The sequence below is a fragment of the Bufo gargarizans genome, chromosome 1 (assembly GCF_014858855.1).
Source record: "Bufo gargarizans isolate SCDJY-AF-19 chromosome 1, ASM1485885v1, whole genome shotgun sequence".
Classification (NCBI taxonomy): domain Eukaryota; kingdom Metazoa; phylum Chordata; class Amphibia; order Anura; family Bufonidae; genus Bufo; species Bufo gargarizans.
In genome coordinates, this window is record NC_058080.1 from 657,685,971 (window position 1) to 657,711,512 (window position 25,542).

A 25,542-nucleotide genomic window follows, 5' to 3' on the forward strand; every position below is an offset into this window, starting at 1 on the left:
GCGCCCTCTGGCCCCCCTGGGGCCTGTACGGACCTTTCTTCAGGGTGTGGCGCATACGGTTCCCCCCTACCGTCCTCCCTTACCATCTTGGGATCTGAATGTGGTCCTCTCAGCACTCCAGACACCTCTCCCTTTGAGCCATTGCGGGAAATTTCTCTCTGACTCCTGTCTTTGAAGGTGGTTTTCCTCGTAGCCATCACTTCCATCCAACGGGTATCCGAGTTGGTGGCACTCTCTTGCAGAGAGCCCTTCCTGGTTCTCCATAAGGACAAAGCGGTTCTCCGGCCCGTTCCTTCCTTTCTCCCGTAGGTAGTCTCTGACTTCCATATCAACCAGGAAATTGTCCTTCCCTCATTGTGTCCATCTCCTTCACACCCTAAGGAAAAGGAGTTGCACCACTTGGACGTTGTCAGAGCTCTAAAGATCTATTTGGCAGCCTCCGGTTCCTTCCACCGTACGGACTACCTTTTTGTCATTCTGGAGGGGCCTCGCAAGGGATTGGCGGCCTCTAAGTTGACAATCGCACGTTGGATTCGGGCTGCAATTGTGGAGGATTACCGCGCCCGGGACAGAGTTCCGCCTCTAGATGTCACGGCTCACTCCACCAGAGCGGTGGGCGCATCTTGGGCTCGAAGGAATCGCGCTTCGGCTGCGCAGTCGTGTCAGGCGGCTACTTGATCCTCCTTACACACTTTCACTAAATTTTACCAGGTACATACTTATGCATCAGCGGATGCTGCCTTGGGCCACATGGTCTTGCACGCGGCAGTTTCCTAGATGACTGCAGGGACGCTGGTTCCATGTTTTTTTCCCTCCCTGTGGACTGCTTTTGAACATCCCACGGTTCCTGTGTCCCCCAATGAATATGGGCGGGAAAAGGAGATTTTTGTATAACTTACTAGTAAAATCTCTTTCTCGCACTTCATTGGGGGACACAGCACCCACCCAGTATTATTATTTGACCACAGTTGTGGCAGTTGCTGGTTAGAACCCTGTTGGGTTTTTTGCATGGTTGGTGTTCCATGTTTTTTTCTTGGTTGGCTTGCTCCTCCTACTGCTTGTACACAAATTGAAGCTCTCTCTCCAGGCTGGAGGGGGTATAGCTGCCAGGGGAGGAGCTAACAGCTTTTGCTAGTGTCAACGCCTCCTAGAGGACCTGGCTATACCCACGGTTCCTGTGTCCCCCAATGAAGAGTGAGAAAGAGATTTTACTGGTAAGTTATACAAAAATCTCATTTTCTCTGTCACAGCCCCAGCACCGCCCCTAACAACTCCCAGCTAGTTTATAGCGCCTCCCACCCAGCTAGTTACATAGACACTCCCCTATCACTGCCCTGCCCATGGACATATCACAGGAAATAGGAAAGAGCTGCATGCAGGTGCCCGCTGCATTCATAGTTCTTGTCGCTGCCAGGCTGTTTGTTTCCAGAGTGAAGCAGGGAGCCTCTCTACTCCCTGCTTTACTGTTCTTCTGAGCTCCGGCGCTCCCCATGCACATCGCGTTGCTGGCTGTGTGAGGAGCGCTGAAAACCCGGGAATCAGCCTCCAGCGCAGGCAGCAGTGCAATGTGAGTGTGGGAGCGCGTCATCAGGGAAGAAGGTAAGTATGTGTTTTTTTCTTTCATAAAGCTGCAGATGGCAGAGGACACTGGAGGCAAAAGGGGGGGCCACAACTGGAGTGAGGGGGCTTAAAAGTGGGCATCTATACTGAGGGGCACTTAATTTGGCATAACTACTGTGAGGGGGCACAGTACTTTTGTTTTTGCCTCCCATAATGATAAAGGATTGTCTCCATACAGATCTATAGGGTATGTGATACTTATAGCCTTTGTTTTTCTCACCAGCAAAGGATTCCACGATTTAAATGTCCTGCAGAGTGTAAATATATGTACTAGACTAGGATGCACATATGGCTTCCTGCATTGCGAGACGCTGGTGGAGGCGTCATGTGTTGCTAGGCAGTGCGGACGCTACACCGACGTCTCGTTGACACGACACGCTCCGGCTACTCCACACTCTCGGAAGTAATACCGGTGATATCAGTGGGCAACCCGGAACTGACAGGTTAGACGCGATCCTCATATCTATTTGAGCGGCGGCGTGGGGCTCTTCATTTGCAGCGCCGCCAGCATCCCGCGCATACAGCGGAGCGAGGATGCGGTCGGCCTCCTCGTCTCCATGGGGACCAGGGGGCGGGAGGACCTGGCCGCACACACCTCCTCAGCATGGCCGGCGTCCTCCGTCCTCTAGACAACGAGCAGCAGGGGATCTGAGCGCCGATGTTAATGAATGGAGCTCAGCTGTGTTATGAACAATCAGAGTCACGTGACGCTGGCCACATCACGTGACTCACCTGTAGGGGTTATTTAAACAGGCAGCCTGCTGGCCACAGGTTGCCTGTGATTGGTCTTGCTACCCTCACCAACATTTTGTATTGTGCCTTTCTGTGTGTGTTTGTGCTCTGTTTTTGACCTAAACCTTGAGACCTCCCTGGAATTGACGTGACCTCTTGGCTTCTGACTCCGGATTGTGTTTTGACCTCATTATTGTATTGCTCCCTGTGTACCTGTGTGACCTCCTGGCTTTGACCTTGGCTTTCCTGACTCTGTTATGGTACTTCTCTATCTTCTTAGGCCCCTGCACGTATCTAAGCGAGGGACTGCCGCCAAGTTGTACGCCGTCGGTTAGGACGGGCCGTGCAAGTAGGCAGGGACAGAGGTGGGCTGGAGTTTAGGGCTGCACTTATCCCTACCCTCTGTCGTGACAGAAACAACATAATGCAGTACACTGGACACTAACATATCAGTACTACAGACTTATTCAGTGTGTGTAGCAAAACTTTTTGCAAAAAACGTAATTTGACCACGCCATATACCATATTTTTCACCCTATAAGAAAATGGGTGAATACTTATGAACGCTTCCATTACGGAATTGCTCATTAGTAGAGGAGGATTGGGAAGCGGTGAATACAGCTCTCCCCATGCTCTGTACTCCGCTTCCTGGTCCTCAGCCGCTTGATGTGCTGTGACTGTGCACAGCGTGAGGACGTCAGCGCACTGTAACCTCACACTGTGTGCATTAGGACCCAGCACAGTGCATGGCGAGAAGTAGAAGAGCATTGGATGTGAGGAGCGGCAGCGTCACATGGAGGTCTTATGTAGGTCTGACTGGGGGACTTATGGGGGTCTGATTGGAGGTCTGATCTGAGGTCAGATTGGGGGACATATGGCAGTCTGATCTGAGATCTGAATAGGGGTCATTCACAGGGAGGTCTGATTGGGGGAATTATTAACATTGGTGGTCTGAACTGAGCTCTGATGAAAAATATATTTTTTTTTCTAATTTTCCTCCTCTAAAACCTAGGTGCGTCTTATGAGCAGCTGCATCTGGTTAATATACCCGTATTTTTCACCCTAAGTGAAAATTGAAATATATTGCCTAATACATAATTTTAAAGTGTCCCCTGCGGTTATATTGGATGGCAGTGCAGCAAAAGGGACATCATGGCAGACATCAATCACGTGCACGGCCAATGGAAGTTTACAACCATGTCAATATGCATTCCTGCATACACTGAAGATTTTTTTGACATTGATTTTTCCCCACATTCACAGCAAGTCAACAACAAATTGGTTACACAAGGATTTTGCAGTGGCTTCTGCAGTGGATTTGCCCTGTAATGGTTAAGTACCCTGTGAATAGCAATGTCAAACCTACTACATAATAGAACTGCTGTAGAGATATGTCCATAAATCTGCAGCAGAATTACCTGCTACATGTGAATGGTGTTTTGTAAGACCCCATTCACTAGCGCTATACTGTAAATTCTGAACCCACAGAGGGGCAACAGCTTCCTGATCTCTGCCATCGGGACCAGACAGGCTGAATCTCAACACCTCTTTGGTTCCTTCAAGATAAGCAGCTCCAGAGGAGTCTGGACGACATAACAATTACTTCCTCTTTCCAGAAATGTTGCCTTATGAATTGATAGTTTTTCTCTTTTTTCCCCCAGAATTTGTACTGTTAAATATACAGGCTTTCAAAGCACTGAAAGAACTTGTGGTGTGCTGTCCCATGGATGACAATAAATGGGAAGTCATTGATCTTCTATCAGATGAATTTAAAAGCATGCACAATATTGAAAAGATTGTTTTTGAGAATATTAACATGGAAAGACATGCCGGCCGATTAGGTAAGTTCTAATATTGTGTTATTGTACGGTTTATTTATTGCTCTGATGATATCAATGTGTAATATACTGAACACAGGTGACATGAACGGAAAAGGATTCCCCAAAAGGACATACCACATGTAGTATAAACATGCTGCTAACTCATCACCAGTGCTGGTCAACCTCATAGACTATGGAGGTCACAAATGCAGAAATCCAGGTCTCAAACTCATATTTAGGACCGATCATTTTAAACAAATATAGCAAGCGCCCGTCTTTTATACTAAGCCCTGTGTCTGATTGACGGGGGCCCGACCGCTGTGACCTCCGCAGGGGCCTGCACTCCAGGACTGAGTGGAGCTGTCCACTGGAGCTCCTGGAGATAGCTAAATAAAAGAACTCTGCCATTTCTAGCAGCCACATAGAGTGGCAGCACGCATGTATGACCACTGCTCCATTCAAACAGGGGAGCATGAGCCCTGGTCCTTGTGATCAGCAGGGACCATAGCAATCAGACTCGTATCCCCTTACCTTTAATACAGTGGAAGAAATGTACATTTAGCAAACCATTGGATGTCAAAAAGGACATTCATCACTTGGCAGGAACTTTCCAAGCATGTATGCAGAATGTAGGGTTAAAACATAATGTGAGTAGAGATTTAGAGGCAATGTATAAAGACCAGTGTTTTAGATACCTGGCGGTGGTCACGCAGAAGTTATAAAGAGGCGCCGGCTTCTACATAACTTTGGCGGATTCTTCGGCAGTTCTAGATGTAAGACAGCTTCCTAGCTCTTACATTTAGACCTTTTTCTACGCCTTAAGGCCTCATGCACACGACCGTTGTTTCGTTACGTGTCCGTTGTTCTGTTTTTCGTGATTTTCTGTGGACCCTCTGGCTTTCAATGGGTCTGTTGAAAACTCGTCTAATGCACCGTGTGTCATCCGTGTCCGTGATCTTTGGTTCCAGTCCGTCAAAAAAAATAACCTGTCCTATTTTTTTCACGGAAAACGGTTCGCGGACCCATTTAAGTCAATGGGTCAGTGAAAAAACGCGGAGGCACACAAGATTGTCATCCGCGTCCGTTTTTTTCCTATCATTTGCATGGCAAACTTGACTTAGACTTTTTTTTTACTTTCCTTCATGTCTGGTGTTCCTCCAAAAATAAAGGAAGACACACGGAAACGGATCACGGAACAACGGAACCCCATTTTGCGGAACGGAACACAACAACGGTCGTGTGCATGAGGCCTAAACTGGAGTAGAAAATAGTAAATGAGATGGGCTTACCAACTCGTCCCCTTCTACGCCCACTTTTTTAGACCTGGCATGAGTGGGGAGAAGTCGCAGATTGCGGGGCAACTAACCATTGCGCCGCAATCTGCGCCCGAAATACGCCTTATATAGCCATATTTCAGCTTGATAAATTACCCCTTTAGAGACAGAACAGTGTCGTTTTTGGCATATGCATTTTTTTTGCAATAAAAACAGTTTATACCAATGAAAACTAGAAGGAGTCATGGGTCTTGGGATGCAGTGATGCAAAAAAATCTTCTTTTTAAAATAGGGGTTTATTAAGCAAAAGTAGTAAAAAAAAACTATATGTATTTGGTATCGCTGTAATCATACTGACCCACTCAGAGAATAAAGTTATCATGTTATTTATGACGAAAAAATGAACAGGGCAAAATCTATAATATAAAAACTCAGTGGCAGTATTGCTGGTTTTTTTCCATCCCTCTCCCAGAAAGAGTTAATAAAAGTTAATCAGTAAATTATGTGTATCCTAAACTGGCATCATTAAAAACTACAACTTATTCCACAAAAAAACAAGCCCTCATATAACTACATTGATTGAAAAAATAAAAAAAGTTATATATCTTGGAAGGCGATGAAAAAAAAAGAAAAAACACTCTGAAGCGCTTTTGGGTCCCTGCTTCCACACTGTGAAAGATAAGACATGTCCTATATTTTACCATATTTTGTGGATCTCTGACCCATTCAAGTCAACGGATCCACCCCACAATACGGGATTCACACGGCCGGTGTCGCGTGAATGAGCCCTAACTCAGATAACCTCTTCCCTTCTCAGGGTTGCTGAGCGCCTGTATCAGAGACAATTTGTACCTCCTTACTTTGCATGTAACTATCTTTAATCCCTGTTGTCATTTTACATTGCAGCCAGTTTTATTGAGCATTTCCATAATCTGATCTCTTTTAAAATGGAATGTAAATACTGCCCTGGGATTGGGAATATTATCAATTCATTATGTCGGAATGGAAAGCTGCAAGAACTCCGGTTTCCAGAACTCTTATTTCATAACCAGGAAATTATCCATCTGGGTAGGATGTTCTTTTTATTTATTTTTTACTGTTGTGAAGTATACATAGCATATTATGATTCTGTCTATCATCATGCTTATTGGCCCTGGGGCCCCTTAACAGGAGTTCCAAAAGCTTGCAAATATGATTTTTCTGGTTAACCACTTGAGGTATCACTCATATTGACTCAAAGGTATTTAAGGTGTATGTTTTATTACTATGGAGGGGGCACAGAGGAGCAAGCCAATCTGAATCACAGTATGCCACTGCTTAGGAAACACCTGGCAAGCTATTGGGTCTTCTCTTTTGAATAAACTAACAACATATAGATTTTATTGGCTAATGCTGTACCACATTATTTTTTGCTGTATATAATTTATACCTAAATATAGTAAAAATAATATATATGGGAACGCATAGGAGGCACATAAGCAAACTGTTGTAATTCCTACACCGTTCACCTGATTTGGATGTAAATTCCCTCAAATTAAAGCTGACAGTCTGCAGATAAAGCACATCTTGTTTGCTTCATTTCAAATCCATTGTGGTGGTGTATAGAGCCAAAAATGTTAGAATTGTGTTGATGTCCCAATATTTATGGACCTGACTGTATGTGAAATAGTCCTTATGTGCCTACTTTTATTTTTCTACCCAGTGTTTCAGTCCCTCAGATCTACTCACAGATATGTGCCCCCTCACAGTAGATATGCCAAGATATGTGCCCCCTCACAGTAGATATGCCAAGATATGTGTCCCCTCACAGTAGATATGCCAAGATATGTGCCCCCTCACAGTAGATATGCCAAGATATGTGCCCCCTCACAGTAGATATGCCAAGATATGTGCCCCCTCACAGTAGATATGCCAAGATATGTGCCCCTCTCACAGTAGATATGCCAAGATATGTGCCCCTCTCACAGTAGATATGCCAAGATATGTGCCCCCACAGTACATATGCCAAGATATGTGCCCCCTTCACAGTAGATATTCAAAAATATGTGCCCCATTCACAGTAGATATCCCAAAATATGTGCCCTCTCACAGTTGATATGCCAAGATGTGTGCCCCCTTTACAGTGTATATACCAAGATACAGTCAAGTCCATAAATATTGGGACATCGACACGATGCTAACATTTTTGGCTCTATACACCACCACAATGGATTTGAAATAAAAAGAACAAGATGTGCTTTACCTGCAGACTGTCAGCTTTAATTTGAGGGTTTTTACATCCAAATCAGGTGAACGGTGTAGGAATTACAACAGTTTTCATATGTGCCTCCCACTTGTTAAGGAACCAAAAGTAATGGGACAATTGGCTTCTCAGCTGTTCCATGGCCAGGTGTGTGTTATTCCCTCATTATCCCAATTACAATGAGCAGATAAAAGGTCCAGAGTTCATTTCTAGTGTGCTATTTGCATTTGGAATCTGTTGCTGTCAACTCTCAAGATGAGATCCAAAAAGCTGTCACTATCAGTGAAGCAAGCCATCATTAGGCTGAAAAAAACAAAACAAACCCATCAGAGAGATAGCAGAAACATTAGGCGTGGCCAAAACTACTGTTTGGAACATTCTTAAAAAGAAGGAACGCATCGGTGAGCTCAGCAACACCAAAAGACCCGGAAGACCACGGAAAACAACTGTGGTGGATGACCGAAGAATTCTTTCCCTGGCGAAGAAAACACCCTTCACAACAGTTGGCCAGATCAAGAACACTCTCCAGTAGGTAGGTGTAGAGAAGACTTGACCAGAGTGAATACAGAGGGTTCACCACAAGATGTAAACCATTGGTGAGCCTCAAAAACAGGAAGGCCAGATTAGAGTTTGCCAAACAACATCTATATAAGCCTTCACAGTTCTGGAACAACATCCTATGGACAAGTGAGACCAAGATCAACTTGTACCAGAGAGATGGGAAGAGAAGAGTATGGAGAAGGAAAGGAACTGCTCATAATCCTAAGCAATACCCTCAAATTAAAGCTGACAGTCTGCAGTTAAAGCATATCTTGCTCATTTCATTTCAAATCCATTGTGGTGGTGTATAGAGCCAAAAAATTTAGAATTGTGTCGATGTCCCAATATTTATGGACCTGGCTGTATGTGCCCTCTTACAATGGATATGTGCCCAGTGTCCCCTTCACAGTGGTTATGCCCAGATGTGCCTCTTCACAGGCAGTGAAAAAAACAAACAATAAATACTCTTAGCCTCAATCACCTGGCTCCCCCCATGATCTGCGGTCCCCATCATCAGCAGCAGGATACTGTTCCCAGCCTGCCCCGCTCCCCCTCCTACACAGATCAGCAGGACCATGTGTGAGGACATCGTGCTGCTGCTGTGGAACGCTGGCGGCTCAATGGTGGAGCAGAGAGCAAATAGTTCCCTGCTTCAGTGGCGTGCCTACAGTATTTGGAACCTTTCTCCCCCCCCCCTTCAAAATTGTACCCCTTCACAGTAGTATTGCCCTCATTGTACAACCTTCACAGTAGTTTTGTACAGATGTGGGCCCCCTCACATTAGTTATGCCCACATTGTGCCCTCTCACAGTAGTTATGCTCTCTCTGTGCCCCTTTCACAGTAATAATCCCCATTGTGCACCCTTCATAGTAATAATGCCAACTGTGCCCCCTTCACAGTAATAATGCCCACTGTGCCCCCTTCATTGTAGTAATGCCCTCTGGCTCTGTGCTCCCTCCATTGTAGAAATGCCCATTGTGCCCCCTTCACATTAGTAATGCCCTCTGTGCCCCCTCCAGAGTAGTAATGCCCTCTGTGCCCCCTCCATAGTAGAAATTCCCTCTGTGCCCCCTCCATAGTAATAAAGACTTCTGTGCCCCCTCCATAGTAATAAAGTCCTCTGTGACCCCTCTGTATTAAAAACAAAAAAACACAGTAACTGCTCACCTTGTCCCGTTCCTGAAGCTCACTGTCCTCTCTTCCCTGCAGGCACAGATCGCTCTGCAGCACTGTGTGGGTGGAGCATATGCAGATCATCGGGCTGCAGGCTCCGCCCACACAGGCCGGCAGCGCGATCTGTGCCTGCAGGCTGAATGGTGGAGCAGGGAGAAGTCTTCCTGCTTCACCATTCAGAGTGCGGCTGTCTTGAATGAGGGGAGGAGAGCGGGGAGCTGAGCGGTGAGTGACAGCACCCTGTGCCCCAGCAATGAGCGCTACCATCTGTATTGATGGAAGCGCTCATTGCTTTTGGCCTCTGGCAGCTATGCTGTGGGCCCTGGCACTTGCTCGGGTATGCCGGGTGCTGACGCCGGCCCTAGAGGCTGTAGCGACTTGTTAACAACAAAAATGTTGCTTATTATACACATAGATAATCGTTCATACATGCGATTGTTACTTGTTCGTTATTAAATCATTCCTTGTTATTACATGTAAAGATGGGGGACAGATGCTAGGTCAAAAAGCATGTTAGAGATCGTTAGCGAGTATATGACTCCATATTTTACGAACTGATCTTTTAACGACTAGCAAACTTTTTAGTATGCTGAAAGCCCACGATGCATGTCAAACGAGTGAGTTGTCGCTCGTGTTTAAATTGTTCATACTCATTTCATCACACGATTCTTGTTCATTTCTGCTCGCATGCACGAGAATCTGTACGATATTCACTCCATGTAATAGGACCTTTACTTTTAAACCACTTTTCAAGCTGTGGTGTAAAAATGCTAAAAAGTTGCTTTTTTGCACAAATAAGCCCCAAAAGTTGGAAAAGCCCTATTTTGCAACTTTGTAATGCCAACCTGCTAAATTTCCCTATAGTGCACATAGTGCCTCGATGATAAATAGGGGGACATTTACACAGATATTTACTAAGTCTTAGGCCTCATGCACACGACTATTGCTTTGGTCCGCATCCGAGCTGCAGTTTTTGCGGCTCGGATGCGGACCCATTAACTTCAATGGGGCCGCAAAAGATGCTCCATTCAGTGGTCAGCAAAAGAAATATAACCTGCCCTATTCTTGTCCGTTTTGCGGACAAGAATAGGCAGTTATATTAATGACTGTCCGTGACGTTCCGCAAATTTCGGGAACGCACACGGACTCCATCCGTGTTTTGCAGTTCAGCGATTTGCGGACCGCAAAATACACAACGGCTGTGTGCATGAGGCCTTAGGCCTAGTTCACACTTCAGTGATTTTGTCAGTGATTTTCATCAGTGACTGTGTGCCAAAACCAGAAATGGAAACTACAGAGAGGAGGGATAAGGGAAAGATTTACGGTACATCTATTTTGTGTTCTGGACCAGCACCTGGTTTTGGCTCAATATCACTGATGAAAATCACTGAAGTGTGAACGAGGCCTTAACCTGTCCCTCTCTGGCATCAGATACACCACAATTGTTAAGAGGTACAGTATCTCACAAAAGCGAGTACCCCCCTCACATTTTTGTAAATATTTCATTCTCTCTTTTCCTGGGAGGACATTGAAGATCTGACACTTTGATACAATATAAAGTAGTCAGTGTACAGCGTGTGTATATATACAGTGTAAATTTGGTGTGTCCCCAAAATAACTCAACATACAGCCATTAATGTTTAAACTGCTGGCAACAAAAGTGAGTACACCCCTAAGTGAAAATGGCCAAATTGGACCAAATTAGCCATTTTCCCTCCCCAGTGTCAAGTGACTCAGTGTTACAAGGTCTCAGGTGTGAATAGGGAGCAGGTGCGTTATATTTGGTGTTATCGCTCTCACACTCTCTCATACTGGTCACTGGAAGTTCAACATGGCTCCTCATGGCAAAGAACCATCCAAGGATCTGAAAAAAAGAATTGTTGCTCTACATAAAGATGGCCGAGGCTATAAGAAGATTGCCAACACCTTGAAACTGAGATTCCGCACGGTCGCCAAGACCATACAGCAGTTTAAGGTTCAAGGCTACTTTCACACTAGCATTAATATTTTCCGGTATTGAGATCCATCATAGGGTCTCAATACCGGAAAAAAACGCTTCAGTTTTGTCCCCATTCATTGTCAATGGGGACAAAACGTAAATAAACAGAACGGAGTGCTCCAAAATGCATTCCGTTCCGTTCTCATACTGGAGAGCAAACCGCAGCATGCTGCAGTTTACTTTCCGTCCTGGGATGCGGAGCAAGATGGATCCGTCATGACCCACAATGCAAATCAATGGGGACGAATCCATTTTCTCTGACACTATCTGAGACAATAGAAAGCGGATCCGTCCCCCATTGACTTTCAGTGGAGTCCATGACGGATCAGTCTTGGCTATGCTAAAGATAATACAACCGGATCCATTCGTAATGGATGCAGGTGGTTGTATTATCAGTAACGGAAGCGTTTTTTCTGAGCCCTGCCGGATCCAGCAAAAACGCTAATGTGAAAGTAGCCTAACAAGACAGGTTCCACTGAGAACAGGCCCCGCCATGGTCGACCAAAGAAGGTGAGTACAAGTGCTCAGCATCATATCCAGAGGTTGTCTTTTCAAAATAGTGAGTGCGACCAGCATTGCTGCAGAGGTTACAGGGGTGGGGGGTCAGCATGTCAGTGCTCAGACCATATGCCGCACACTGCATCAAATTGGTCTGCATGGATGTCATCCCAGAAGAAGCCTCTTCTAGAGATGATGCACAAGATAGCGCGCAAACAGTTGGAAATTTTTTGGAAAAGTGGCAAGTCAGGCTCCAAACCCACAAAAATTCACAAAAGTTTGTGCAGGTATGGCTTGCGCCAAGATTTGCAACTTTTTTGTGTCAGTTCTGTGGCGTACAGGAGATAATAAATTCACCAAAATCTTGGTCAGTTTCATGAATAACTCCTCAGTGACATCCAATATTCGTATTATTTACAGAAAGGGTGCTATATAATATATATATAACAATCAAATTCACATGACAGTGAAAAAAACAGCCATTAAAATGGATAAAGTAGCAGTTTTTTATGGCCATGATGGGGAGGAGACATCAGCTTCTCATCAGCTGATGTCTTCTCCCCATCCCTCCGATAGTAGTAATTAACATACGGAGCAAGAGACTGTAATGGGGGCACAGCGGGCGAACGGGGCGGCGCCCAGGAATAATAGTAGGTGCAGGGAGATCCCTGGTTGCCGCTCTACATGTCCTGCTAACTAAACTAAGTCTGAACCCACAAACTTTTAATACAGGAGGCAGGTGCCGGCAGCAGAATCGCATAGCCGGAACCCTGCCTCTCAGGTGCGGCACCTGAGGGGTTAACTGCCGCTGATTTGCTGCCAGTACCCGCCTCCTGTATTAAATGCTAATTATCATTAGTGGCGCAGCGCCCCCTCCCCCCTCAACCCCCCTAGTATTAAAATCATTAGTGGCAGTGGCCACAGAGTCCCCGAATGGTATGGAGTATCACAATACTTTTATATGGTATCGAAATCAAATAAAAAATTTGGTATCGCAACAACTCTACACACACACACACACACACCCTACCCCTAGCAGGGGTTGGGCTACACTCCCCCCTTCCTTCTCCACCCATGCTGCAGGATGTGAAACCAGCCCACCTCTCCACAGAGGGGGAGCTTTCTGCCCTCCAGAGTAGATAAAGGCCCCCTTTGTGGCCCCCCCCCCCCCAGTTGTAGATAATGGCCCCCTTTGAGCCACCCAGTATTATAAATTGCCCCCTTTAGTGGATACGGGTGGTCCCATTGATTTCATTGGGGTACATCTGGCCATGAAAAAGGACACAAAAAAGAACATGTTCTATTTTGCTATAAAAAAAACAGCCATGTGAATAGCCCCATAGACTTTAATTCATTGTCTAAATGAGGCCTAACGGATATGTCTGTGATGCTTCCAATTCCAAACGCATTTTATGTCATAATGTTTTTTTTTTCTTTTTATCAAGGTTCTGCTTTACCCTCACTCAGAAATCTAAAGATTTTGGAAATAGAATTTGATTATTCTGCAAAGGCTGAGCCAGTGATAGCATTTGGTATGATGGTTTAATTGCATATAAAACCAGACAATATCATTATAGATAATGTTAATGTTTTTAAGATCACGTTTTTGTGTTAATCTTTACTGTACTGCAAAGCTACCCTCAGACATGGTGGGTTCTGCACCGAAAATCTGCAACAATTTACAGTACAATATATGAGGTTTACAAATGCATATAAGGAAACCTGTTGTACCTGGACAGGGGTGCACTGGCCCACCAGATTACCAGAGAAACCTCTGATGGGCCCAAGCTCTGAAACAATAATAGATGTCTAATAAGAATAAGATCTCTAAGCAGAATACAATCTCATTTGGAAGTGACCTTGAAACCAATAACCAGACCATATTAAAAAACAGCAGGTGGCGCTATACAGATACAGTTTATTGAATAGCTCACTGGCTATACAAAATTTTAATTACTTGCAATTACATTAGAATATGTTTTGTGACACAACCCCTTTAAAAGTGAACATGCATATGTCCTGTATATGCAGAGGGTGAGCCCAAGAAACTTTAGCCCAACACTGTACCAAGATGAAGAAAGAAGGAGCCATGGTGCGACAGGGAGCGGCATGGCGCCTTTATTCTGCTGACTAATGAGGATCTGAGGTTGGATCCCCTTAGATTATATAGTGTATCTCCTAAGGAGTGCCATCAATGTTTTTTTCCCCCCCTGGAAACCCTTTTCAATTTAGTTTTCCATAGTTGAACTTCATTGCAGCCCCCATAATATCATGAATTTGTATTACTAATATAGTAAGTGTATGTAAGTGGGTGTAATTTCTTTATGTATTAAGCATACTTTACATTTTCCTTTTCTAAAGTTGATTTACTTTTTATTTTTCGTTAGTTGAAGGCTTAGCCTGTCTGGAACACCTTGAAGAATTTACATTTCCTGGTGGAGATGGTGTTCGAGAAACTATGACGTCCTTCATTCAGACACTCCAGCATATGCCCAAACTCGCCAATCTCACCATACAGCGTCGATTATTAAATGACAGCAGCCTGCTGGAGTTAGGTAAGACGAATGAGATACTAAACAAAAGGCAAAAGTAGTGAAAATAAATAGCAATACTGCAAAAAAAGGGGGTTAGTCAGCACCTCCCAGTGCGCAGGTGCACGCCGCCATGGCAAAGACCTAGGGAAAAAAGAGAGAATGCAGCAGCACCCTGCAAATCAGATGAAGTACAACAATGCCAAAAATGATAGTGCTAATGCTACGCTTATTTATAAAGTGAGATGCTTGGCCAATGCATTTTGTACAAAACCAACGTATAGAGTGGTCTCGGCATGCATGTTGGTACCTGCATCCCTTGTAATGGAGGCCATTATGGCACCAAAAATGGTAAAAGGCAGAGTGGATCCAGCATGCATGTGGACTCAACACTCCCTGAATTTTATGGCGGCCATTATGGCGCATAACAAGTAGTATTTAGTGTTAGGACCCGTCTAACAGAGATCACCTTGACGTACGGCAGACGGGCTTAGATAGTTTTGTACAAAATGCATTGGCCAAGTATCTCACTTTATAAATAAGCGTAGCATTAGCACTATCATTTTTGTGACTATGGCATTATTGTACTTTATCTGATTTGCAGGGTGCTGCTGCATTGTCTCTTTTTTCCCGATATATAGCAATAGCCATCACCAGGGGCGTAACTACCATAGCGGAAGACCATGCGACTACTATGGGGCCCAGGGCAAGAGGGGGCCCATTCTTAGTTGGGATCACCCCCTCTTCTACTGGGGGTGAAAACTTGGTCAGGAGTCTATCCTCTAAAGGAACAACTTTTAGTAAATAAGGAAGTGGAAAAAATGGCCCAAGGGTCATTGAACAGGGTTTAGGGCTCATGCACACGACCGTATGGCTTTTTCAGTGTTTTAAGAACCGTTTTTTACAGATCTGTTGTTCCGGTTTTTGTTTCCGTTGTGTTTCCATTTTTCCGTCCCGTTTTTCCGTATGCCATATACAGTATACAGTAATTACATAGAAAAAAATGGCCTGGGCATAACATTTTCAATAGATGGTTCCGCAAAAACGGAACGCATACGGAAGACATACGGATGCATTTCTGTATGTGTTCTGTTTTTTGTGTGGACCGATTGACTTGAATAGAGCCAAGCACCGTGATTTTCGGACAAGAATAGGACATGTTCTATCTTTTCATGGTACGGAAATACTGAAACAGAATGCACACGGAGGCACTTTAGTATTTTTTGCTGAACCATTGAAATGAATGGTTCAGTATATGTACCGCATACTGAACCCAAAATACTGTCGTGTGCATGAGCCCCTAGGCAGAAACCCTTCTGTCCTGTGTGGGGGGACTGTTTGATCCTTGCTATGGGGCCCTTACTTCTCTATGTACGCCACTGGCCATCACCCTTCCAGTGTATGGTAGATGGTGCTATTGGTATCTATGATGTTTCTCTACTACATGTCATTTCTCTTCCAGCCAAAATAATAGCTGCCGGCCATTTGAGAAATCTCCAGAAATTAGACCTCGATAATAACCTCCACATCACGCAGTCTGGATGGAGAGACTTCTTCCTTCTACTAGATAATCTGCCAAAATTAACCGTTCTTCATATTTCCAGAACGATTTCTCACCAGTATGTAACGGATCCTGTGACCTTTATTACTTTAACCCAGAGTGTGTCCCGACTTCATAGCCTGGAGACATTGTCTATGTTAGGCTGGTTGCTTGATGACAAAGACATTGAGATGTTTGATTCAATGAAAATGAAGCATCCACAGTCAAAGGTGTTAACCTTATTCTGGAAATGGACACTGCCATTCTCCCCAGTACTCACCAAATAAATTCCATTATTGCATAACCAAGGGCAGATTTAGGTAAAGGCACAGTAGGTCTGGCCAGACGTATGCCAAAAGGCCACTCTTTGGCCTACTATAGAATCTATAGAATTCTATGGACATGTCCAGTATATATGTTGGGAACGTTAGGTGTACCCAACAAACACATGTAAATAGAGCCTTAGTATACTAACATTACAGTGGTCCCCAACCATTATGGTACCACGGACCAGTTCCATGCAAGACAATTTTCCCACAGACCAGGTGTGGGATAGTGGGGGGGGGGGGGGGGGGGGGGGGGGGTGTGAAAAGAATAAAGGAAGGGAGAATCACACATATAACATAGTAAAATGTATATTAGGGTGCATTCACATGACCGTAAGTGTTTTGTGGTCCGCAAATTGCGGATCCGCAAAACACGGATAACGGCCGTGTGCGTTCCGCATTTTGGGGACCGCACATGGCCAGCGCTATATTGAGAATGCCTATTCTTGTCCGCAACCGCTCTATATTTTTGGCAGGCCCACGGAACAGAACAACGGATGCGGACAGAACACTGTGTGCTGTGCGCAGCTTTTGCAGCCCTATTGAAATGAATAGGTCCACACCCGTTCCTCAAAATTGCGGAACGGATGCGGATCCATTTATACGGTCGTGTGAATGCACCCTTAAGCCTCATTCACACGTCAGTGTTCCACGGACGTGTGCTGTACATGTTCTCCACGGACAGCACACGTCCCCAATTATTTTAATGTGTGTATTCACACATCAGTGTTTTAGCACGGTCCATGGTCCGGTTTTTTAGCACGGATGCATGCTCTATTATAGTCTATGGGTCCGTGAAAACCACAGATGCAACATGGATGCCATCCGTGTTGCATCCGTGTTTCACGGATCATTAGGAAGAGATGCTTTGAAAATTATTTTTCAGCTGTTCAATGTCAGTGAAACACGGATGGCACACGGACAGCTAAAAAAACGGACACACGGACCCAACACGGATTCTTCGTGGACAGCTTCACAGATGCATCACTGACCACCTTCTCATGGATTTGAGCACAGACACGGATGTGTGAATGAGGCTTTACAGAATCAGTGCCAATAATAACACTATATAAAAGGTAAATAATACCGCTCTACCATGACCTTACATGGTTTTTGTCCCAGTCATTAATAATCCGGTTTAGGCCCTCACAGATTTACAAGTGATGTCTCTTCTGACTGGAGTCATTCTCTTTCTGTTTTTCTCAGTTCTGCACAAATCACTCTGATGATGTCTCCTGACCACAACTTGTTGCTACATAACTGGACACACAGAACACAACTATTTAGGCCCAGTTCTACTCAGTAGCAATTACCATTTAAGTCCCCGTAGATATAATGCCCCAGCCCTTCTCCCATATTGTCTACAAACTAAAAAACAACTCCCTCCCGCTCTCTGCGATACACACCCCTTCCGGGCTGCGGCCCTTGCTGCCTGTGTCATGGCGGTGGCAGTTGTGAATGTAGTCGTCACTAGGCCGCTAGGCGTGATCTCTGACGCCCCGTTCGGCCCAGTACCAATTGATCCACGGCCCAGTACTGGCCTGCGACCCCGTGGTTGTATGTCTCTGTGTGTATATACACTGTATATCTGTAATAAAAAAAAAACAGAACATGAAGATGTGTGCTTTTTTTTAACCTTTTTAACATATAGTAAATATCAGTGTATCACTTTATTAAACTCAATAAACAAGTAATCTAACCAGGATTTTAATGTAACTTCTTGAAAAACACTTTAAACATTTTAGCTGGTTTAGTTTAATCTGTAAGTGTCCTAATTTAGCATAAAAACGTATATTTATCCGAAAGTGCCCCCAGGAAAAATTGCAAGTGGTTCTGGATTTCTTCCTAGAGACTGTCTGCACTGCTGGCTGACTAGGCCCTGGAGAATACTGCAGTTGTGACCAGAGAAGACTGTCGGCATGTCAGCCCACAGGGCTTGAAGAGCTTGTGTCACTTCAGCAAATGGCATTTATTATGTAGAGGAAGTTTAATACAAGGCACTTACTAATGTATTGTGATTGTCCATATTGCTTCCTTTGCTGGGTGGATTCATTTTCTCCTTTCTATGGTTATGACCACCCTGCAATCCAGCAGCCGTGGCCGTACTTGAAAACTAAAGGAAAAAGTGTTGGCCTTTCTGGTGGCCGGGACCATGGGAGTGCACATAGGCTAGTGTTTTTTCTTATAGTGTGCAAGCACGACCACCGCTGATGGATTGCAGGGTGGTCATATCCATGGAAACGAGCAGTGTATAATATGATGGAAAAATGAATCCAGACAGCGAAGGAAGCAATATGGATAATAACAATACATTAGTAAGTGGCTTGTATTAACCTTCTCTACATAATAAATGCCACTTGAAGTGACACAACCCCATTAAGTGCACTCTGTGTGTGAGTTGCGCTTGGACCCTGTTATACTGCAACCAATACACTGTGTGCTCACTAATCCAGACTGTGACCAATGTGTGCTAACAGTAACTACCAAGCTTGTGTGCCTTTAAGAGACTCTGTAACTGCAAAGATCCGTTTTGTGCCCCTTTTATAGAAATTTACTGCCAAATGTCAACCTTTTTATGCACCATCTTCAAATGGGGTCCTATGATAGGATAAGAGGCCACACACACACAAAACTGATCCTCTTGCAAGTGTGTAGAAATATATTTTACTTTCATTGTAAGAATTTTATATTGAGTATACTGAGCTAAGGAACTATGTTAGCAGGAAAATAATATTTCTAGAGAAACTCTATTGAGTATAGATGAGCAAATTAATTCTAAACAAATGGGATTAATTACAAATTTCACAAAAAAAAATTGCCAAATGAATCTGAATTTTGGGTGATTTATTTCAGATGAATCACTTAAAAATAGCGCCCAGCGCCATTTTACTGCGTTTCTTGGCTGTGAGAATCATGAGGGAGAAATATGATGGAGAATCACATGACACTATGAGGAAGTGGGGGGAGGGCTTGCCCTGATTGACTCAGAGGCTAAAAGACAGCCTGATCAGCCAATCAGGGGGCAGTATTCAGCCAGAGGAATCGCCATTCTGTTTTCAGCTTGTGACCTGGAAGGTGTCTGACAAAAAGCTATTACAGACAGAATTCACTAATCTGGTGTGATAGGAATACTATAAGCAGAGAATAGGGAAATATAATTAGGTATATGTTAAGGACTTTTCATCAGGGAAAGCATAGAGTGAAGGAGTGAGAAATTGGTCAGAGGTTGTGTGTTTCATACAGCTTTCTGTTAACTAGTTCTGTGCTACAAAATCCTCAAAAAAAAAGAATATTTTTTTAATAAAAGTTTTTACAGCACCCCTTAAAATGCAGAGCAATTGCACATTTTTTTTTCAAAAACTAGTTTAAATTTACCATTTGTAACTCTGCATTTCAGTGCATTATATTCATTACTGAATGTGTTATATACTACTGCAAGATAAAGGGTAGTTATAGCAAAGGCATTTTGCTGCAGTAATGCAGATCATCATACCAGTGTTAGTAAATGCATTACTGCAACAGACTATGTAGTTCAGACATTTTCCTACAAAAATTGCATTCTTATACCTGTGTTAGTAAATGCTTTACTGCAACAGACTGTGTAATTAAAAAAACATTTTACTGCAAAAAAAACGACATGGTTATACTTGGCTTAGTGAATGCATTACTGCAACAGACCATGTAGTTCAAAGAAATTTTATTGCATAAATTGCATTCTTAGGGCTCATGCACATGAACGTGTGTGCCCTGTGCCCGTATTGGGGACCGTAAACAGAAGGTTCGCAATATTCGGGCACTGGCCGTGTGCACTCCGTATCACGGACTTAAATGGATCTGCAATCTGCAAGATACCACGTGGCACCGTGAAAAAACCAGAACATGTTCTATTTTTTTGCAGTGCGGAAAATATCTTGTAGATCGCGGACCCATTGAAGTGAATGGGAACGTATCCGCAAACGGCGTGTACTCAGTCAGTGCCCATGTGCTGCAGACCGCTATTTGGGGTCCGCAGCATGGGCACAGGGCACATATGCTCGTGTGCATGCGCCCTTATTCCTATGTTAACATATCATAACTGCATCAGACAGTGTAATTCAAAGACATTATTCTGCAAAAATTGCATCCTTATCCACTGGCGCACCTACAGGGGGGGTCCAGCGGGTCTGGACCCCCCCTAGAACAACCAGGCAAAATATATATTTTTTAATCCTTCAGGGCCGCACCGCCGATCACCACAGGCGGCGCGGCCCTGGATGTAATTGTGGCCCTGGATGTAATTGTAGCGGCGGCGGCGGCGGCGAGGGGGCGGGGGGGGGGGGCAGTAGGAGATGAGCGCTTCCATTGTGGAAGCGCTCATCTCCATATCTGTGCTGCGGCAGGGGAGGGGGAGGTGTGTCCCTCCCCTGTTCTTCTGAAAGGCCGCAGGCACTAATGCCTGCAGCCTATCAGAGGCCGGCTCTGGCGGCGCGATGACGTCATCATCGCGCTGCCTGAGCCGGGCAGCACACAGCAGGGACATTGGCCGGAAGAGGCTGCATCGCATCGCTGCTGGTAAGTATCGGTGTATTCTTTTTTTTTTGAGGGAGGGGGGGGGGGGGAGCTGGCACTATGGGGGCACTATAAAAGGGGAGAACTGCACTATGGGGGGCACTATAAAAGGGGAGAACTGCACTATGGGGGGCACTATAAAAGGGGAGAACTGCACTATGGGGGCACTATAAAAGGGGAGAACTGCACTATGGGGGGCACTATAAAAGGGGAGAACTGCACTATGGGGGCACTAAAAAAGGGTAGAACTGCACTATGGGGGGCACTATAAAAGGGGAGAACTGCACTATGGGGGCACTAAAAAAGGGTAGAACTGCACTATGTGGGGCACTATAAAAGGGTAGAACTGCACTATGTGGGGCACTATAAAAGGGTAGAACTGCACTATGGGGGCACAAAAAAAGGGGAGAACTGCACTATGGGGGCACAAAAAAAGGGGAGAACTGCACTATGGGGGCACAAAAAAAGGGGAGAACTACACTATGGGGGCAATAAAGGGGAGAACTGCACTATGGGGGCACTAAAGGGGAGAACGGCACTATGGGGGCACTAAAGGGGAGAACGGCACAATGGGGGGCAGTAAAGGGGAGAACGGCACTATGGGGGGGCAGTAAAGGGGAGAACGGCACTATGGGGGGGCAGTAAAGGGGAGAACGGCACTATGGGGGGGGCAGTAAAGGGGAGAACGGCACTATGGAAAATTGAATTAGCACAGCACACTACACATGCCACATTTTTTTGCCTTTCGGACCACCCCTAGACAAAATTCCTGGGTGCTCCCCTGTCCTTATCCCCATGTTAGTGATCACATTACTGAAACAGACCGTGTAGTTCAAAAAAGTTTACTGCTAAATTGTATTCTTATACTCATTTTAGTGAACACAGTAGAGGATCATATAATGTAATTCAAAGACATCTTACGGCAAAAAATTTCATTCATATACCTGTGTTAGTGAATGCATTATTGTATCATACCGTGTAGTTCATTTTGCTGCAAAAACAGTCGAAGGGGATGAACATTTAATTGCACCTCTGAGGTTTAACACTGACAAATGTAAGATTATGCACATGGGAAAGAATAATGCAAGTCACCCGTACATACTAAATGGTAAAACACTGGGTAACACTGACATGGAAAAGGACCTAGGAATTTTAGTGAACAGCAAACTAAGCTGTAAAAACCAGTGTCAGGCAGCTGCTGCCAAAGCCAATAAGATAATGGGTTGCATCAAAAGGGGCATAGATGTTGTGATAAGAACATAGTCCTACCACTTTACACATCACTAGTCAGACCACACATAGCAGAGCTGGAGAGGGTCCAGAGGAGGGAAAATTACTAAAATAATAACTGGAATGGGGGGACTACGGTACCCTGAAAGATTATCAAAATTAGGGTTATTCACTTTAGAAAAAAGACGGGGGAGATCTAATAACTATGTATAAATATATCAGGGGTCAGTACAGAGATCTATCCCATCATCTATTTATCCCCAGGACTGTGACTGTGACGAGGGGACATCCTCTGCGTCTGGAGGAAAGAAGGTTTGTACACAAACATAGAAGAGGATTCTTTATGGTAAGAGCAGTGAGACTATGGAACTCTCTGCCTGAGGAGGTGGTGATGGCGAGTTCACTAAATAAGTTCAAGCTGGCCCACAATGAATCAGTGGAAGAATTTGGCAAATATTGTCATACCATATGAGAATATAGTATACAAAAATAGAGGTTGTGCTTCCAAATCTACTAAGGTGTGGGAAAGATGGTGTTCCTCACCGCAATCAATGTACTCTCACCAGGAGCTACCTAGTTCTTTGGCTATTGTGTCGTGGCGATTATGAGTTCATGTGATGAATGCGATAAAAGCAATACAAACATTATTTGTGAAAAATGTTTATTTGGTAAAACGTATATGATATGACATAGTACAACTGTTGTGTGTACTTTGTATACCTTGCATATTTTATCTGTTCAATAAAATGAAAAAAAAAAAAGAAGAGTTCAAGCTGGGCCTGGATGTATTTCTGGAGTGTAATAATATTACAGGCAATAGCTACTAGAAAGGGGTTGTTGATCCAGGGAGTTATTCTGATTGCCTGAATATAGTCGGGAAGGAATTGTTTTCCCCTTAAGTGGGGAACATTGGCTTCTACCTCACAGGTTTTTTTTTGTTGTTGTTCAAATTCTTTTATTTGAAGAGCCAAGAAAAGAACAATACACCAAAAACAGCCCAATTACAAGTTGAGGCTGTGTACATGTATATGTATACAATCAGATGGTCATGAATATAGTAAGCACATAAGCAGAAAAATATGCAAATAGGAATATAATCGGAGGTCGCATCTTCTCTTAAATTGACAAATCAAAGTCTCAATGACAGGTGAAGAGAGGCAAAGGCCCTGACGTATACCACAAAACACAAAGACAAATGACTCAAGACAAAGACACGTAAGAAAAAGAGGGGAAGGGGAGGGGATTTCCTGACAAGGAAAAATAGTGGTGTATTAAGCAAGACAGTAATAAAAACCCAAATTGCCCAATCCTACACTAAAATACCCTATAGCTCAAATGGAACTATCAAAGAGGTCTGAGAAAATGATATACCGTCAGGAGGATGCATCTCCCCAGGGACTGGCGACATCCCTACTTAACCAGTTGAGATAATCATTAGATCCCTTAAACAGAATCCAGGGAGTCCAGATTTTTAAGAACTTATTGGAGTTGCCTGTATCTTCTGCCCAGAATTCCTCCATTCTATAAATTTTCTCAAAGGTGATGAGCCAGTCCCTAAGAAGAGGGGTGGATGTGGATTTCCAAAATCTAGGTATGACCAGGCGAGCGGCCTGCACAAAGAATCGTAGAAGGCCTTTTTTCAGAGTGGAGGTGGAACTAGGGAACATAGAAAGCAAAGCACCCTCCGGTGTCCACCTGGAAGAGCTGCCAATGACCATATCATATTAATCATTAATAGAATCCCAGAATGGCGTAATTTTGCCGCAGAACCACCAGATGTGGGACATATTGCCCTCCTCCTGGCCACATCTCCAGCATAAACTGGGGCATGCGGGAAGGAAAGAATGTAGCAGGACCGGGGTCCTGTACCACCTGGACATGATCTTAATTTTTTTTTCCTGAATACCACAGCTTATAGATGACTTATGGGATAATTCGAATGCCTTCTCTCATAGCTCGGAGGGGAATGACTTCCCCAATTCTTTTTCCCATACACTTACAAAGGGTAGGGTGGAAATGGAGTAGCCCATAAACCAGAGACACTAAGTGTGTAGGAGGGGATGTTTGGGTGCACAGCGCTTCAAAGGTGGTGAGATCCCAATAAAGCGCATCTTTGGGGCCTAAGGAGGACAGGTAATTTTTTAGACTGACATACCTAAGCCACGCCCCTTTAGAAGACTTCTCCGGGAAGGAGGAAAGCGGCCGTAAGGAGCCCCTCTCCATAACTGAGGACACAGAAGGGTTATCTGCAAAGTCCAGCCCCAAAAACTATTTATGACCCATGCCCAAAGGGAATTCAGGGTTATTGAAAAGAGGGGTCAGGGGGCTGGGGGATTGGGTGAGACCTAGTGGTATTGCAATTTTGTCCCACATTTTTAGAATGCCCGAGGTCAATAGGGGGAGACGCGAGGGTATTTTAGACTGAGATCCAGAGCAAGTTTTGGGCTGGGAACCCCACCTCATGCTTCTCAAAATGGATCCATCTTTTAGATTGTCCATTATGAAACCAATCCAGTATATACGAGAGGATTGATGCTCTATGATAATTTGGTAGGTCAGGGACCCCCGCACCTCCTCTTGATCTATAGCGCACCAGAAATCTCATCCCCAGCCTAGGAGAGGAGCCCGCCCAGATGAATTTAAGGAGCATAGATCTAAGAGTGCTGAAGAAGGCGTGTGGAAGGGGTATGGGGATAGTGCGGAACAGGTATAAGATACGTGGAAGAATATTCATTTTAAGCGTGTGTATCCTACCGAACCAAGATAGTGGTAACCCTTTCCAGGCCCTCAGGTCCTTCTTAATGTTCTCAATAAGAGGCGTAAAATTCAAAGGGAAGAGGTTTGTCAAATCCGAAGCAATAACCGCACCCAAGTATGCTATGTAAATGCGGGTCCACTTGAAAGGAAAAGAGGATTGCAAAGTGTTGACCAAGTTTTGGGGTAAAGTGACATTAAGGACCTCCAACTTATGGAGGTTAACTTTGAAATTACTGAGATCTCCAAAGGTCAAGAATTCTGTCAGTATGTTAGGGAAGCTTACCAGTGGGTCTGTGCAGTAGATAAGGAGATCATCCGCATAAATGGCAATCTTCGACTCCAGATCTCCTATTCTCAGGCCCTTGATAGATTCATTGGCCCTAAGAGCTCTGGCTAAAAATTCCATAACCATAATGTACAACAGAGGGGAAAGAGGACATCCTTGTCTTGTGCCATTATGGATACGGAACAGTGTCGATAATGAACCATTAACACGGACCTGGGCGCTAGGGTCTCGGTACAATGCTAGAATTCTATCTATCATGCCAGGGCTGAAACCGAACGCCTTCAAAGGCTCGTTTAGGAAGGATCAGTCCACCCGATTGAACGCTTTCTCTGCGTCGATCGATAAAAGACACAGAGGGGACCCCAGTCTACTAGCTCTGCTAATGATGGCCATGGAACGAATGGTATTATCACGTGTTTCCCTCC

General features: G+C 44.5%; 1 protein-coding gene across 3 annotated transcripts in view; it reads left to right on the forward strand.

The window, feature by feature from the left end:
• Positions 1-16,520, forward strand: part of LOC122924695 (NLR family apoptosis inhibitory protein) — a 76,502-nt gene extending 59,982 nt beyond the window's left edge. For all 3 annotated transcript variants that reach the window (XM_044276039.1, XM_044276041.1, XM_044276040.1), the window contains 5 exons: positions 4,014-4,193; positions 6,353-6,514; positions 13,345-13,431; positions 14,287-14,454; positions 15,893-16,520. In XM_044276039.1, coding sequence (XP_044131974.1) covers positions 4,014-4,193; positions 6,353-6,514; positions 13,345-13,431; positions 14,287-14,454; positions 15,893-16,257 — 962 coding nt within the window. In that variant the 3' untranslated portion in view covers positions 16,258-16,520. The remainder of the gene's footprint in view (positions 1-4,013; positions 4,194-6,352; positions 6,515-13,344; positions 13,432-14,286; positions 14,455-15,892) is intronic.
• Positions 16,521-25,542: the final 9,022 nt, after the last annotated feature.